General features: G+C 41.1%; 1 protein-coding gene across 7 annotated transcripts; it reads right to left on the reverse strand.

Moving 5' to 3' along the window:
- Positions 1–1,272: 1,272 nt before the first annotated feature.
- Positions 1,273–16,286, reverse strand: LOC129181607 (muscarinic acetylcholine receptor M2-like). 7 transcript variants are annotated; one of them, XM_054777017.1, is made up of 5 exons: positions 16,161–16,286; positions 8,384–8,585; positions 6,023–6,895; positions 3,457–3,499; positions 1,273–2,844 (listed from the first exon to the last, which is right to left on the reverse strand). In XM_054777017.1, exons 2-5 carry the CDS (start codon positions 8,534–8,536, stop codon positions 2,525–2,527), a joined length of 1,389 nt encoding a protein of 462 aa, XP_054632992.1. In that variant the 5' UTR covers positions 8,537–8,585; positions 16,161–16,286; the 3' UTR covers positions 1,273–2,524. The 7 variants fall into 7 exon arrangements, with proteins under 7 accessions (XP_054632992.1, XP_054632991.1, XP_054632993.1 ...); XM_054777016.1 differs by having other exon boundaries at positions 16,133–16,232; XM_054777018.1 differs by having other exon boundaries at positions 8,384–8,604; positions 16,133–16,212.
- Positions 16,287–17,750: the final 1,464 nt, after the last annotated feature.

Genomic DNA, 17,750 nt, shown 5'->3' on the forward strand with positions numbered 1-17,750 from the left:
AAAGGTGCCATGCCTCCTTGGCTCCAAATTACACTTTTTTTTTCCAGGCAAAAAATATAAGAATAACACCACCTTCGAGCGTACGTTATCAATAGCGGTTTCAGAGAACTGATATATTCTTCAGAATTATGAGTTAAACTGAACGAGATTTGTTGTTTGACCCGAAAAGAAGGAGTGGCGTTAATGGCTGTCAGCGCACAGGCACACTGGCACACACCTGTAGTGTGTGTGCACAGACATACATGCAGTCCTAGAGAAGCTATTGACAATTAGCAGTCATGGCTGAGCAGGAAGAGGGCAGGATATACTGTAGTATGGTGGAACACTAGCTCCCCTATTGCAGAACCTAACCATGACAGACAGCAGTTTTAAGGACCAATGCCAATACAAATTGCATCCTAAAAGCTTTCACTTCAACTTGCTAACTTTCTTTCTTACCCCCCCACCCCGAGTGAGGCGCACAATGTATTTTCCTTCATTACTTGGAAAAGCTTTGAAATGTTTGAGGTTTTTGCTAAAAAATGCTTCGTAACATACAGCTACAATTTCTCTCTCCCAGTAAACGTCAGCTTTACAGATGTCACGTCTGCTCTGCCAGTGGTAATGACGTCTACCACATCACATGGTGGTAATTACAGGCACCTAGTAACACCACCTGTAATAAATATGGAGGAGTCTACTTGTTGGTACGGCCTTTATTTATTGCAGTACATATCTAGTCTGTATATAGTATTCATTGAGGCATGGTGTTTATTACAGTGGAGGCCACTATTTCAATAAATATATGTTGTATATCTTGCCTTTAGAAAATTGGGGAAAAGACAGGACAAGTAACTTTGTCAGGGAACATTTTTAACTGTGGGAGACGGGTTTTTTTTGTGCCACTAGAGGGCATAATAGTCCCATAGTGTCCATAGGACTTTTCCCACAGCAGAAACAGTCCTTGTCCTTTGTGTTTTAATTGTGCAGAGCAGGGGTGTCTGTCGTTTCCATTGTGGGCCACATCACAGTTTTGGCTCCCCTCAGAGGGCAACTTGTAACTGTCAATATATGTGAATATAAATACGAATATAACCTCATGATATAATTACAAAATTGCCCATGCATTTGATGATGATATTTTTGATAACAAGTTGACGGATAACCTATTTTGAAATGAGAAGTGAAGTGAGAACGTCAAGGTGAGGAACAGACAATCAAGTGTTTATTTTTGATAACATAAAATGCTTGGGATATCTTGTTGCATGATCAGATAATATTAAAGTTTAGAAGGACTGCACACAGTACAATTTTTCTGTCACAGCAAAAGAACAAATACATTTCGAAGGAAAAAGCTGAATTGCATTACTGACACACATTATTCCCAGGCTTTTGAGGCCCACATAAAATTATGTGGCGGGCAAAGTCTGGCCTCCGGGTCTCGAGTTTGACACATGGTGTAGACCAGTGGTCCCCAACCCCCGGGCCGCCGCCCGGTACCAGGCCGTGGGTCATTTGGTACCGGGCCGCACAGAAAGAAAAAATAATTTCCATTATTTAATTTTTTTTTAATGTTTTATTTTGAAAAGTGGCCGGATTGTCTCTGTTACATTTGTCTCACTTGACGCATATCCATTGTGCGTGTGCTAACTTTCTCTCATATGCCGCATTTTAACGATTTTTCTTTCATCTCATATTTGGTGTCAAATGCTGATACTATGTGGGAATGCATAAAGGTAAGTTTGGATGACTTATTGAGTGCTAATGTGCACATTTGTCTCAAGTTAATTCATGCTAGTGCACTGCTTTTTACCACACACGTCACACAGCGATGTAATCATGTCTCTGGAACTAGTGGATGGTGGGTCGGCATTCATTTTGTGCTTTTAATTTGATGTTATTCACGTCTTAGTTTTACACAATACATAATAAATAAGATAAATTACATCGCTATAATGTACGATCCCCCCCCCCCCGGTCCGCGGGAGATTTGTGGGAACAGAAGCCGGTCCGTGGGTCAAAAAAGGTTGGGGACCACTGGTGTAGACCAATACTGACTATAGTCGGACCACTGAATTGCCTTCATTAATTGTGCGCTGGAGCCCTCTTCAACACTTGAATCATCCAAAAAACTTATAATTTGGTGTTATGATCTCTTTAATTCAGCTTTAAAGTAAACATCAATACAGGAAGGGCATACAGATACAGTATGAAATATTACATTTGGACTAGTTTCACAACAGTTTCATAATCTGAGTGAGACTCAACAGAGAGGAAACATGCACACACTCATGCACACAACATGATGTATTCTAATCCATAGCAGTTAATACATAGTACAATGTTACACTGTGGTAGGATTGATCACAACACATTCACATTGCACAAGCTCACAAGTAGGAAATACTGCAGGGAAAGATCTTATGGACGCCAGCGTACTACATGTAGTTGTTATGTGCCACTTTCAGTGAGCCTCACTGCATAATTCATTTTACATTGAATGGGGAAGTACATCAAAATAACTGCACACAACATTTGACCAGATTCATGCCATCACCGTGCTGCTCGTATGTTCTTGTACTGGCACAGCAGCAGGTGCTTGAAGGTGTTTTTGAAGGTGGTGTTGCACAGGGCATAGCAGGCCGGGTTGATGGTGCTGTTGATGTAGCACAGCCAGTAGCCGATTGTCCACAGAGAGTTGGGGATGCAGACAGAACAGAAGGTGTTGATGAGCACCATCACGTTGTATGGTGTCCACGTGACCACGAAGGCGACCAGGATGGCCATTATCGTGCGAGTCACCTTCTTCTCCCGGGAGGACATGCTTTTCTTTCGCCACTTGGCCACTGCGCTCTGCTTGGTCACCTTTTAGATAGAAGAACACATCATGTAAACCTGCTGCTGCAATTGTGTGAGATCTCAAGCATGTTATTCTAACAAAAAGTACTAAATGTGTGGCTTGATCAAGACAGGCGAGCTATCAGTTTTCTCAATCTAAACGTTTTAATGGTTTTTCAGTATTGGATTTGTCCTGCAAGAAAGTCAGCATCATGGCATCGATGGAAGATCACAGCAATTTCTAAACCGGGAGCATATTTGTTTCATGTTCTTGTGTGCTGTTGGTATCATCCAATATATGATGCTTTACCAGGTGTTTTCGTCAAGATGGGGCTCAAAACCGTTGTTTAATATTTGTTGTGACTTTTAAAAGGAATTTTAAGATCAGAAAAGATTTTTCCAAATATGTGTGCAGAAATATGTGAATCCTCTGGGGAATTTTTTGGTGTAAATGGAACAGAAACTAAATGGTATAGGGTGGGACAAAGTTGACCTGGCAATTTTCTACTTTTGACAGTTGTTCACAGGCGTTACAAAGGCGAGACGGCACCTGTGTGTAATGGAACAGCATAATGCCATGATTGCACTGTTTTGTTGAAAGCAATGGTTGCTGTCTGTTATGTATTTCATACTTCATACCATATAATGATTTCATAGCGATTGGATGCTGCTTCCATGGGATCTGTACAAAAGGCAAAAGCAGATAAATGACAGAGCTTCTGTGATTTTGATCCAACAATTTTGCTCGTTTTTAGAAAAGAGGCTGCTGTCACATGATCAGTGTGTGGCTATAGGCTACTCTTGCAATGCTGCAATAATCATGACAGTGTATAATATGTTGCTTGCTGCTCACTCACACATTTAAATTGATTCATATCTTTAGACATTAGTAGGCTTTAATTCATTGCTTTTTCTTTGCTTTTGGTTTAGCCACAGCATCTCTGTCTACGGCCGCTTAGGGCCCTGTCACACCTTGACGATTTAGGCAGCGCTTGCCTGACGTGATCATTTTGATGGCATACGTTGAACTGCCGACGTTTTTTTTTTTCAATTTTGGGCGTATACATAGCGTATTCATAACGAGTTCGACGTAAACATGACGTATTTGTAACTTATATAGAATGTTTCTCTAACTTATAGACAACTTATATCAACGAATGCGTAGCGTGTTGCCGGTGTTCACAATTTATGCCCAACGGCCACTGCCTGTCACACCTTGACGATTAAGCCAGCTTACGCCAACGTATGAAAAATTTGGCCAATACGCTGGCGTACGTCGTAGTACGTCTAAGTCGTCCAAAACTTTTGTGCATGCATAAAACTTTTCCACGTATGTCAACGTATGATTCATACGTCCCGCATCCGCGGGCAATAAGTTATGCGATTGTTGACACCCGTTCACACACGTTATTTGTAAGTTACACACAAGTCGTAATACGTCAACATACCTTGAGACAAAACTGTGTCTTTTTGGCAAGCTTTGGCTGAGAGGAGATGGAGACTGTCGTGTTTGAATTAGCAGATAAGTTAGCAGCTTGACTATGGAATCACAGGAGTGCCAAAATTAAAAGGGAATACGTGTGGAAATACAAAGAGAATTAATAATACAAAAAATATACAAATGTGGAAATACGAAGAGAATCAATAATTTAAAAAAATGTAGTCATATTCTTTTTCCATTCTGTCATTGTTTTTTCTGTATTGTCTTTGTTTTTTCCAATTTGCCATGGTTTTCCTGTTTTGTATTTGTCTTTTCCACTTGCGTTTTGTCATCGCATTTAGTAATGACAAAGAAAAAACAGGAAAAGCGACGCCAAAATGGAAAAAAACAAAGACAATGCAGAAATCATTCTTTTGTCTTTGTCATTACTAAATGTAATGACAAAACGCAAGTGGAAAAGACAAATACAAAACAGGAAAAACAACAGCAAATTGGAAAAAACAAAGACAATACAGAAAAAACAATGACAAAATGGAAAAAGAATATGACTACATTTGTATATTTTTTTTTATTTTTGATTCTCTTTGTATTTCCACACATATTCCCTTTTAATTTTGGCACTCCTGTGATTCCATACTTGACCAGTGCTAACACAGTACTAACAGTGCATCAAACCTCACGCTAACTTGGACAGTAACATGCTATATCTCTCCATTCTTTTTGAATGTAAATACTCCTATGCACTTTATGTTGACGTGATCAATAATGCTTGATTAAAACGTGCATTGTTTCTCTCAGACAAAGCGCAAAAAAATAAAAAATAAACGTTAGTTCCATTCCCAGTGTCACAGTGCCCTCTACTGGTCAAGCTAAGATAGTTTTGTCTCAAGGTATGTTGACGTATTACGACTTGTGTGTAACTTACAAATAACGTGTGTGAACGGGTGTCAACGATGGCATAACTTATTGCCCGCGGATGCGGGACGTATGAATCATACGTTGACATACGTCGAAAAGTTTTATGCAGGCACAAAATTTTTGGACAACTTAGACGTATGCCGGCGTGCTTCCGCGTGCTGTTAACATATACAAAACTTACCCATAACTTATTCGACGTACGCCAGCGTATTGGCCAAATTTTTCATACGTTGGCGTACGCTGGCTAAATCGTCAAGGTGTGACAGGACCTTTAGCTTGTGAGGGAATTGTGATTGTTTGGTAACTTTTCAGTGTTTCCCATACGTCATCTGTAAGGACAGGGCAGCGTTCACCGTCCTTCAAGCTCTGTTTGGGTTTCCACAAACCATCTTGATTTATTATTTAACTTATTTAACAATGTATTATTTTTTTGTATATTGTATATTGTAACTGTTTTTTAACTTCTCTGACTGTATCTTAAATTGTCGGGTTTTTTTTTTTATAAATCTTCTACTTATTATTTAAGTTGTTATTGTTATTTGTTGTTATTTAACTTATTACATTTACGTGGTGCAGAGTGGTCCCCCCTCCTGTCAATTTCGTTGTATCCTTGTGCATCGACAATAAAAGGCTATTCTATTCTATTCTATTCAATTCTAACTGTTTTATGAGGTTGGTGCTGCTTGATACTGTGTCTCTTATTCAATCAGGGAAGGGATTTTTTGAAGGTCTGTAAAACTGGGAGCGTTTAATTGGCCCGTTTGTCCGCTTGCCATGTAGTAGCAGGGAATTTGATTGCAAATGTTAATAGCTATTATGTTAAAAACACTGGTTATGCAGCTTTACCTTAAGCATTGTCCTTGTGGCTTGACAGTCAGTCAGCGAGGTTGCCCTGGAAGACGCATCTGTTTGGTTCATCTTCCTAATGGCGTTCAGTCCCCTCAGCACTGAACCAGGAACCTCGTTTTCTGTGGACATAGAGGGAAGGATGCTGTCTGCCTCCGGTTCCACCTGATCAGGTTTCTCTTCCTTGCAAGGACCACTTCCGTTGTGCTGCTGCTGCTGTAGCGCCTCCTTCTCCTTCCCTTGTCTTGCCTCTCTGAGCTGCTCCCTCATCTTCTGGATGTAGCTGTTCTGGATCTCGCCTCCATCATCCTGACTGTGAGAGTGACCTTCTCCCAGGCTGGTGCCGGACGTCTTCCTGCTGTCCCTCTGCATGCGGCTGCGGCTGGCCTTGGAGATGCGATAGTAAAGGTAGATCATGATGGCCACCGGCAGGTAGAAGGCAGCAATTGCAGTCCCGAACGTGACGACCGGGTTGGAGAAGAACTGGATGTAGCACTCCCCCGGTGGCACGGTTCTACCACCTACGATGAACTGCCAAAACAAAATGGCCGGCGCCCACAGGATGAAGGACAGCACCCAGGCAGCTGCGATCATCAGCCCAGCCATCTTGGTGCTGCGACGAGCCGGGTAGCTCAGTGGTTTGGTGACGCAGAAGTATCGGTCAAAACTGATGATGAGAAGGTTCATGACTGAGGCATTGCTGACCACGTAGTCGACAGCCAGCCACAGGTCGCACACCACTGCTCCCAACGGCCAGTAGCCAATCACAATATAGACGGTGTAGAGGTTCATGGAGCAGATGCCAATAATGAGGTCTGCACAGGCCAGGCTGAACAGGAAGTAGTTGTTGACGGTCTGCAGGTTCCTGTTTACCTTTGGACAAACCACAACAAGGCAGGCAGGCAGGCATGCTGTCAGATGCTAATCTTTTTTGTCTGATGTATGTTTTCTACCTTCTATTAGATTATCTCCCTGCACATTCGCCTTCTATCACTTCTCCAATATCGGAGACCACACAAAAGGCTGCAGAGAAGAATATCCAAAGAAAAATTTGCATCAGATTAAGATCTACAAGCCAGTTGTTTAAGGTTTAAGTAACACTTTTAAGCTTTAATCATCTGAAATGTCATTACTTCAGTCAACATGTATTCTTCTGCTGTGCGTTGGCTTGCATTTCTGTTCAAGGTTTTCCCTCCTTCGTGATGTAACTGCACTGCTGTGGATTTTCAGTGGGTGGTTTTACATGCTGATTAGTGGGGATGCTCCGATTGACCACTGATCAGTCTCGGGCGATTTCCGCCTTTCAACACCAATCACAATAGCAGTTCACCTGTGGCTAACACTATTGCAGACCGCAGCGATCCCTTCGTGCAGTGTAGTGTCTTGTCCTAACTAACAGGCGTGCCAAAAACAATAACAATAATGTCTGCCGTGTGAAACTTAACTGTCAACACATGGCACAAAACTATCTTGCTGGGGTAGCACGTTAAAAAGCTTTCATTTAATACAGCATTTGAAGAACAAACACGTGACGGAGTATGGTGAGTTTTCGAGGCTCACGGTGTAATCATCAGTGAAACGGCCGCTGACGCAGACTTGTGGACAACACTCTCCCGTACAGTATGTGCGTGACAGTCAGAAGGCAAATAACCCGTAAAATAATTGAAATCATCGGATGAGATGACCAGTCTTTCTCAGCGGTGGAAGACACAGGATTCACCGAGTGCTCTCTCACATACTTGGAAGTCCTGCTAGAGCTCCACCAATGTACTCTCACATCCAAAGTCTCCTTAAAGAAGGCGTCTCATCCTCTGTAAGTTTCACCAGTGATATACGTTCTCTTCAAAAAGTAAGTAAAATGTTCTTGTCTAAACAAAGGCGATTTTATGGTTCCTCTTTTCATATCCTACAGCCAGTAGCAGGGGTGCATCCAGGAATTCTGGGTCCCATGAAAAAAGCATGTTGCCCCCCCCACCCTTATTAATTAATTACAAATTTTTATTAGTTATTACCTATTTTTTGTCAGTCAACGGACCTTGGAATTGTCCAGACATTTCCCCTTTATACGGCACCCCGGCCAAGAGCACTCATAATAAATAAACTAAAAAATGTAAAATTAATCCAAGTGATCGGTATCGGACGATTTCAGTCCTGGATGATTGGTATCGGAATCGGCAGCATAAAACCCTGATTGGAGCATCCCTACTGATTATGATTAAAGCAGGAGGTAAACCAGCAAACCATAAGGACTGCCAGTAAAACAATGTTTTGTGTGTGTGTGTGTGTGTGTGTGTGCGTGTGTGTGTGTGTTGGAGTTGAGTACATAAATGTGACACGATTACGATTTGTGCATGAGCTAACCTTTATGGAGAGCATGACCAAGATGTTTCCAATGACAGTGATAAGACTCAGGGTTCCCGCCACCAGGATGATGAGTACAATCTCCACGGAGGTGTAAGGGCTTCCCGAGAAGAGGCCGGCCTCAGCACCACTGCTGGTGTTTACAGTCTCCATTATGATTTGGTCACAGATTCTTCAAATTGGAGTCATGTGGCTGCAAATTCTGTCAGGGGCGACAAAATCTGCAACTTGATGTGTGACACAAGACGTGGCAGGTTTTGTTTTGACAGTGTTTCAGCTTTCAGTGTGTGAACAGTGACCAGGTGTGCAAATAAAGGCTTCATCTGCTATGTTGGAAAATATAGAAGTGGCCACGTAGCGGGAAAACACATTAGTATTGTTTGGGAGGCAGTACAATATCAACCAAATGCAATTATTACAAGAAAGGCTATTTTTCTGACCATATCTTTGTGTCATCATCATCACTTTATATATGTGCTTCTCTGAAAAGCTAAATTCATAACCTAATTTGCTTTCATGTCACATTTTTTGACATCTTGCAGGCTCATTTATGACAGTATGGTTTAATTTGGCATCTCGGAGCCATCTGATCAGTAGATTACTTCTTAAAAATCCAAATAACTACATCAAGACAGCGGGGCAAAGGCGTTTTCTTTAAAGATATTGAAGTACGATTAGACCAAAAGAAGGACTTAATAACTGTCTAAAATTGTCCCTAATGCTTGGTCAAATTGGACTCGTGACAGGAACTCACATTAAATAAATGTTGCTCGTCCCTGGGAAGCTTCTCTCTCCAGCAGCAGCATCGCAACTGACCTGGAAGTGTAAACTGTGATGGGATATGACCTGACAGATTGGACAGGATCATGCAACGGGGCCACCTATACCTGTAGAGGGTTCATTTAAATTCCCCCCATTCTGCCTTGGAAATACAAAACGCCCTTTGAGAGGATCTAACATGCGTGTAAGCGTCAATTCCGAGCTGGCATGCAGTACTATGAATATACACTTTAGAGGAAAATGCTGCTGGTACTGTGTTTAAAGTATCTATACTATCCTGCTTATTTTAGGCAAGGGCTTCTAACATGATATTGGATATGTAGAGTGTAAATCTGCATTCTTCTCCTTTTTGGTGAATTTGGCGATTGGTGAAGTAACATAGAGACACGCCCCCCTCAACCAGTTAGGTGCTAATGGTTATAAGAAGAATTGGATATTGGATTTAATTGGATGAATATTGGAGAATCCAGCATCAAACAGCTTTGTTCACGAAACAGCTGTCCTTGAAGTGGCGAGAGCACAGGAGCAGTTACCATGAGGTATGTCTTTAGTTACCCAGAAATCAAAACAAAAAATCTCATTGCTGCCTTACTCCAGTTTAGATACACAATTCTTACATCTGAAAAAACCCTTTCTGGCTGCCATTTGCAAGGTACTGAGCCACGGTCAGCAGTTACCTAAAGTGGTGACGTGAGAAATTGAAAAGATTTTGTTTAAATCTCGTGAGGTTGTCATACGTGATCGTTCATGAGCGTTAGGAGTGACATAACATTGAAATGAGGGATAACTTAAAAACACGCCCACCTCATGTAGAACAAGAACAGCAACAACATTTGAAACATCTACGGAAATCTGAAAAGTTGGAAACGTAGGCTAGAGTCCCTTTTAAATTACACTTTTATGGACTTTCTCTTGAGCAAAAGAATCATTTTTTACTCTCTGGGAACCTTGGAACTGTCTGAGTTATGTTTCCGCTGGTGTCGCCCACACTAAAAATCTAAACACTCATGATGCTGCTGCTGTGTGGTGCTGTGGATAAAATCATCCACCTCCCAATGCACTGTACATTTGAAATGGTAGCAATTAACAGCATAATTAAAGCAAACACAATGCAAGAGGCGTACATATTGCATACGAAAAGAGGCCCACACATATCAATGTGATGAAGCGATGTATTCTAATTAGAAAATCAATGTAAAGACACTCAAGGGTCATTGCATGCTGCTCCAAAGCTTGTAAGTAGACTCCATTAGGCCACACGATAACATCATAGTCTACCTGAGCAATGTTTCCTTCCTGCTCTTACAGCCCTGTGAAACTTCATTACAGCACGGCTAACTCCATCACTTACTCATCACCGAACGATTCCAAGTCGTTTCTGTAGCGTAGTAGACTTGGTGTGTGTTTGCATACTGTATGGCCTGCATGTATGGTCGATCACATGCTTTCTGGTGGTTGTAGATGTATTGTAAGAACATCATGTGTGCATGATCTTTATTGACTAAATTCAATTATAGCAAAGTCTTTTTTGTATATGTATGCTGACCATAGACCATATCAAGTTCTCATAACGCATACTAAAAACATTTATGTGCAACACTTTTGTTTTTGCCATTTGTTTTTGCTCTGGATTGGTGTGTACATTATTTGAGGTGCATGGTGGTCACACCAGATACTGACTGGTGTCACCCCATACATTTTTTTCCCATAAGAAATAATGTAAATACAATTAATCCGTTCCAGGCAGCCAAAAATGTTAAGACAAACCACGTTTTTAGAGTTTTACAATTATAGTTTGACATACAGAAAACAATTTGAAATGCATATAAATTAGGGCTGAAATATTAGGGGTGAAGATCAGGGCTGAAATTTCAGCACTTTTTTTTTAAATGTGTGATAAATATGCACACATCCTGTTTGACCCATGGCCCACAGCGTAGTTTGAGGAACCGCAGCGGTGCGTGTGGACCTACAAGCTGGAACTAATATTGAGGAGAAACTGAAAAAGTAAAGAGTGTTTTCAATGGTAAGTTTAGCGTTAAAGCCCTGGCTGATGGCGCTGTCAACAAGACCAAAGTTATTTTATTTACTGTTGCTGTGAGTTGAGTTGTCTCAGAGTACATTGGCTGCCAGAGAGAAGTGGGAAGGCGAAGCACTGCCAGTATTTGTTATTGTCATTTATACAGTGGTACCTTGGCATATGAGTGTCCCAACTAACGAGTGTTTTTTAGATGTGAGCCGTCTCTCGGATGATTTTTTTTCCTTTGAACTATGGGCTAAAGTTTGCCAGTTACCGGCAGGCGTAGCCGAGGACAGCTATTTGGGGGCTTGTGCTAATGTAACTATGACTAAAGACGAGAATGGACATAAATAACATTAGCAGCACCAGCAGTAGCAGCGCCAGCATTAGCACTAAATTAATAAATAAACCCACCATCCATCCCACCATTCACCACTACGAGCCTGTTTTTCAGAGGTGCACCGCACAAATATGCACATTAGCACTCAATAAGGTAATCAAATCTTACCTTTTTGCATTCCTACATAGTATCAACATTTGGGACCAAATATGAGGTGAATGAAAAAGGGGAAAAATACAGTGTAGTGTGAGAGAAAGTTAGAAGGTGCGTTCAAGGAGCGTCGAACAAAGTGAAGAAGTTGCCACTTGCATTAACATGCAAAAACTGTGGCATTTCTAACTGTATGTTCTTTTTTAAAATAAAATAATGGCCAATATTTCCAAAATTGATATCCCTTTATGCTAAATTTGATGCAGTTATTTATAAAATATTTTAAGTGTGTTTAAGTGTTCTTATTTGATCATTTATTTATCTTTTTGGGTTTCAAGTACAGTAGGTGGTGTCAGAAAAGATACCACAGGGATAACTGGCTGGTGGCGGGCAAGCATTCATAGCTACATCACTTTTTGTTTCTCCGATGTCGACTCTTTGCCACGATCTATGTGTTAGCCTGCGTGACAGTTTAGTGTGTTTACACTTTTATGCCTTAGTTCCTGTTCTATGCTCTTATTTTGGTAGTACTTCCTGTTTTGCCTGGTTTGTGTCCGCCTGCTTTGCTTTCTTCTTTATCTCTTGCACCTGTTGCTAATTTGAGTTGTCCTATTTAGTTCAGGTGCGTGCATCTTTCTTGGTTGTTGCATTTCGTTTGTGTCGGTGTTGGTGTCTGTGTTGTGTAAGCCTGACACGCTACTGCAAAGCTTTGTTTTGTTTGAGTTCCTGCCGCTGCGCTGCAGCCATCATTAAAACGTAAGTTTTCCCTGCAACTTGTGCCTGCTTTCTGCATACTGGGGTCATCGCCACTATGCCAAAGACAAGACGTGACACTCTTCCTGTCTTTGTAAAGCAGAATTCACCGAGCGTTGGATTGTTCACCCACTAATAGGGAACGTGAGCTGGGTTAGACCGTCGTGAGACAGGTTAGTTTTACCCTGCTGATGACTGAAGTCTACCGTCCCCAAACACACGATGTGTCAGCGAGATCAACTACCACCACTTTCCTGTTTTGACATGAGTTGTTTGTTGAATTCAGTAGTGTTTCTCACCTTAGTACTGTAACCCCAAATGGAGCCAAAGAAAGTTGCAAGTGCCAGCATTTTGATAAAGAAGGGGAGAAACACTATTGAATTCAACAAATAACTTGTGACAAAACAGGAAGATGTCTTGATATCTTGTGGTGTCCTGTGGTGTCTCGCTGCCATATTGTGTCTTTGGGAACAGTAGTCTTCAGTGAAGGTAAAAGTAACCTTAAATGTTCATTTAGTCCTTTCATTCATAATGTATATGCATTTAGAATTGTTTTATGCATGTAAAACTATAATTATGAAACTATAAAATATGTTTTGTGTTAACATTTTTGAGAGTCAACCACTGATGACAACATTGACGGGCGACATAACTTCTGGTTCCATTTTCTTCGCTAGCTAACAAGGAGGAATGTTTTCTGATTAAAAAAATATATATATTAAAAATACAGATGGACTCATGCAGCAGAATGCATGCAAACCTAGGCAAAATTTGACGTAAATTTTTTTACGCTAACTGGGGCAGACACTAACTGAGGTTCCATTGTAGACATACAGTAATCTGTTCCATTTCAAACCCCTGGATTCTCCAGGAGTCTCCTGGATACTCCTCAAATCTTAACGACTTGCTAAGCCGGGGCATTTATTTACAGTATCTAAACGTCAAAGAGGATGGGTGTTAATTGGAAGCAGGTGATACTTGCAGAGAGTTATTTCCGAAATACAAAAACTCATTATTTATACCCATATAACAATGTCATTTTTAAAGACTTTAATAATGATTTGCAGAGCATGAGAAAATGGAAAAGGAAAATGGAGCTCTCTGTGACCACATTTATTGCACAACACAGCAGCAACAGAACCATTGTTGTAATAGTACGGCAAGAGTAACACGCGAGTTTTACACCAACAGCTGAGAAGGGCAAACAACATTTTAAAGCACATGCAGAGATAGATAAAGTTCCTCGATGCTACCCACTTATCATAATTAAAATACTACATTAGGAGGTTGCCTACAACTGCAACAGTTAATGCTAAGAGTAGCAGGACTGTATTAACAAAATTGTAGGTTTTAAGGTGTACTGAAACATGGTAGCTTAATTGTGTTTAAATATTGTGTTTTATTCCATATAATGAACTGTAATGCACTGTAAGCAAAGCTTCTTACATGGGTGTGCCCCATCTCAGCACCACTATGACTCTAACGGGATAAATGGTTTTTGAAGGCAGCATTTCTATGATAGGGACAGCAACATTTGGATAGTTAGATCCAGCAGTAATACTTGTATGCTTGCACATGCACCATAGTAATAGTAGCACAGTCCATAATGAGCTTGGCTTTAAAGTCCAAGATATTGTGAAATTTCAGGTGTGGGATCAGTGGTTAGCCGAAGATGAGAAGCTTGTTTGCAGAGACCAGAGCACGTGTGTGTTTGGTGGAACACATCTGTAACTGTGGACATTACACAGACTACACAGCTTCATCAAAGGACAGATTTAATGAGTGCAGAGATCAGAGTGGAGCAGGTTTTAAATCATATACTATAAAAATAGATATAACCTTACGTATACATGTACATGTGCCCCATCTGTACATGCAAATGAACATATTAGATGAGCAGACAGGAAAAAGCAGCAAAAAAAACGGACTGTCTTGAGGCAAGCAGCAGGTTCTGCATTAAGCAGGCTGCGCTCTGACAATAATGACAGTCGATGGGACAAGATAAGTCCTGGTGTAACGTCAAATCTGTACATTAAAACCCAACATAAGTCAACATAAACCAGTGCTACTCAAATAGTGGGGCGGGTCCCCCTGGGGAGGGCGCGGTGAACTGCCGGGGGGGGCGTGAGAGGCAGGGAGGACTTTCAATATTAGTGCAGACCTGCCAACATGTATGAATTTGTCGTACACAGCACAGCATGCGATTTGAATCTTGAATACGCTTGTATGCTTCACTGCTCTCCATTTTGTTGCATTTCACTGGTTTCAGTTTCCAGTTCAGTCTGTACAGTACAGATAAATAAATAGTATTTCAAATGGGGGGGTGCGAAAACATGACATAAACATAGACCCTACCATTTGGTTTTCTTGGCCCGGGGGAACAGTTAATACTTGTGTTTGCATGTTTATCAAGATTTGCACCAAAATGTAACTTTGGTACTTGTTGGACGCAAATCGAGTCTCTTAGAAATAGGTTGTATTTGTTGCATAATCCTGCTCAGTAACAAACCAACAAAACATTCCTCTTGCTCTTGTAAAAAAAAGTGAACTTATTTTAACAAACAATATATTTTGACAGCTCTGTTATTGCATCAATTAGAACATATATTTTGGATGTGCCATATTTGGGAGAGTGTGTGGTCCTGCTTTGAGAAGTGGGAAATTTCACATCTGTCTGAGTTATGGGCCTCGTACAGAGGAGGGGGGAGGTGTTACAGGGAAGACTAAGTCAAAGGTCGCTCAGTGCTGCAGAAAGACAAACAAAATCGAGAAATAGAAGCGGTCACGCATCCCATAGTCTACGTTCTAAATAATTTTTTGTTATGCCCTGCGGAGGGTACACGTTTTTTCAGGCCCCCCTGTTTTGAAATAGTATTGAGAACCTGTAATATTATTGTATTTATCTGTACAAACCACTGTATGAGTTGCAGGCACCAGCGTCGTTCACCGATGAATAAAGGCACAGACCTGAAGAAAACAGATATGCCAACCCTGAAGAAATTTTATGAATATAGTCCCCCCTTCCTCTCATGCCCCCTCAACACTTCACCTTGCCTCCTCAGGTGGGCCCGCCCCATCATTCTAGAATCATTGCATTAAGGTGTATACATGCCTTTTAAAATGCTGATTTAACCGAATTCATGCCATAATTGGGTTTAGTGCATGTAAACATAGAGACTGTTTCAATAACCAAATATGCAGCAAAGGGAGGACGCAGCTGCAGTGGTGAACGTGCAGTGGTCATTAAGAGCCATAACTTTATTTCATCTTGAAGGGTCGCAGCATCTCTGTGAAATCTAATTTCCTGCATGCAACTGAGGGGATTCCTCGGATGCACCCGGACCTGGGGAAGCCACAGTTGGGAATCAGCTCATTCCTCATAAAAAAAACCCCCATCTGGTCTAGTCTTGAATGAAAGTTCTACTTGAAATCCAGTCAATATGTCCCATCACCCCTCCTCCACACAGTATGCCTTTGAGTTGTTCACTATAATCCCAAAATACAGCAATTTCCACCTGATGACACAACACTTTTTAAATTGGCACTAATTAGCAGGCAAGGAACCATATTTGGTTTCTTAAAGGGCTGAAATGGAACCGTGCAGTGATGTCTCACAGCAAATCATCAAAGAAAATATTTGATTATAATGATGCTGACATGTCATCACATGTGAAATTCTCCAAAAAAAAAAAAAAAATCTCCTTACCTGCATGAGTTTTATTGAGGAATCTCACCTTGAGTGCACGGAATGACGTGGATGAGCGGTCTTCATTTGGTCCATGTTCCTGTCACCTCAGTGGACACACTGGACACGCAGTGGGAAGCACAAAGTCACTGGATGTTGATGTTGTTGCTCCTCCTCTGACAGTGTGTGTGTTGCACATGTATGTGTGTGTGTGTGTGTGTGTGTGTAACTGATAGACAGTCAACGGAGGGGAGGGAAAGAGGGGGAGCTTTTAGTGACTATTGTGTTGTAACCCTCAAGCAAGAGTGTAAAAATTTGAATAAACAAGAGACGAGACAAGCGGGAGGAGAGGGATTTTGTTTGTTGTGGCCTCTGCTCACAGCTGTAGGCCACCATCATGCACGCCGCATGTTTCCGCGACATGAAATCAAATCAAATTCTCTGCCGCAATTAAAGGCAGGACGCACACAACAAAAAAGGAGTGGCCGCCCTGCAGGTTGTTAACCTTTTAAAACTCTGCTGTTTTGACCTTTTAAGCGAATCCGTGACACAGTGTGCCCCACTTGGTGGATGACCTTACTTTGATGGCATTACCACAAAGAATAATGGCCGCCACATTGCACCGCAATGACGGAAATGTGAAGTAAATGATCATTGTTGCTTTGTTGATTTGTGGGTGTGCCTTCTCATGTAATCACTCTGATTGACAATCAAATATTTCATTGCTTTCTTGATGAGGTGGCATGCATGTTGGAGAGAAATTTAAATTTGGCGTTATTTTTGTCATTTTGTATTTTGTATTTGTACTTTATTTATCCCACAGCGGGGAAATTCACTTTTTACAGCAACAAGCAAGATACGCAAGTAAAGAATACATAGTGACACATGGTTCAGGTGGTAACTCCCTCGGAAGGTAGTATGGCTGCATGCTAACCGCTAACAGTTCCTCATCTCTGGTGCACAGTTATTTTATTTTTTATTTTATTTTGAGTCAATAATATGAGACTTTGACTGTGTTCCAGTGCATCCACTAGGTTTCCAGTACACTCATGCACTCCTATTATTATTATTATTATTATTATTAAATTGTTTACAGTGGCATTGCAGTTACCCTAAAAGCCATTTTAAATATGCTTTTAGCAGTTCTTTGAGGTATAAAACTGCATTGAATTCAACCTGCACAATGATAACATGATCTAATACAAAACCATCAATCAAAAGGATACATTAAAAAAACAGTTATCCATAATTGAAGGGCCTCATGATGAAAATTTCCCGTTTTAATGATGTTTTGTTTGTTTATGAGCACCAAACATGAGAAAGATTTATCTTATCCCTCACTTGTTTGAGAAGAGGCTCGCTGCAGACTTACATTTGAAGTTCCGGCTTTTCATAACGTCACGAAGGGAAAAACCTCCTTCCTCTTGCCTCTGACTCGCCTCTTGCTAGCTGAGCCCGGGCCGTGTATACAGTCGTTCCTCGCGGTTCGAACAACACACTCTTGCTCTATCGTGTGTTTTCAAAAATTAATTAGTTTTGGTTTGGTTTGGTTTGGTTTAGTTTATTTGAACATGAACAATGGAATACATCTCATGAATCATCCTTTCACAGTTCCACATGTGCAAAAGGAGTAGGAAGA

The sequence above is a fragment of the Dunckerocampus dactyliophorus genome, chromosome 5, assembly GCF_027744805.1.
Source record: "Dunckerocampus dactyliophorus isolate RoL2022-P2 chromosome 5, RoL_Ddac_1.1, whole genome shotgun sequence".
Classification (NCBI taxonomy): Eukaryota; Metazoa; Chordata; class Actinopteri; order Syngnathiformes; family Syngnathidae; genus Dunckerocampus; species Dunckerocampus dactyliophorus.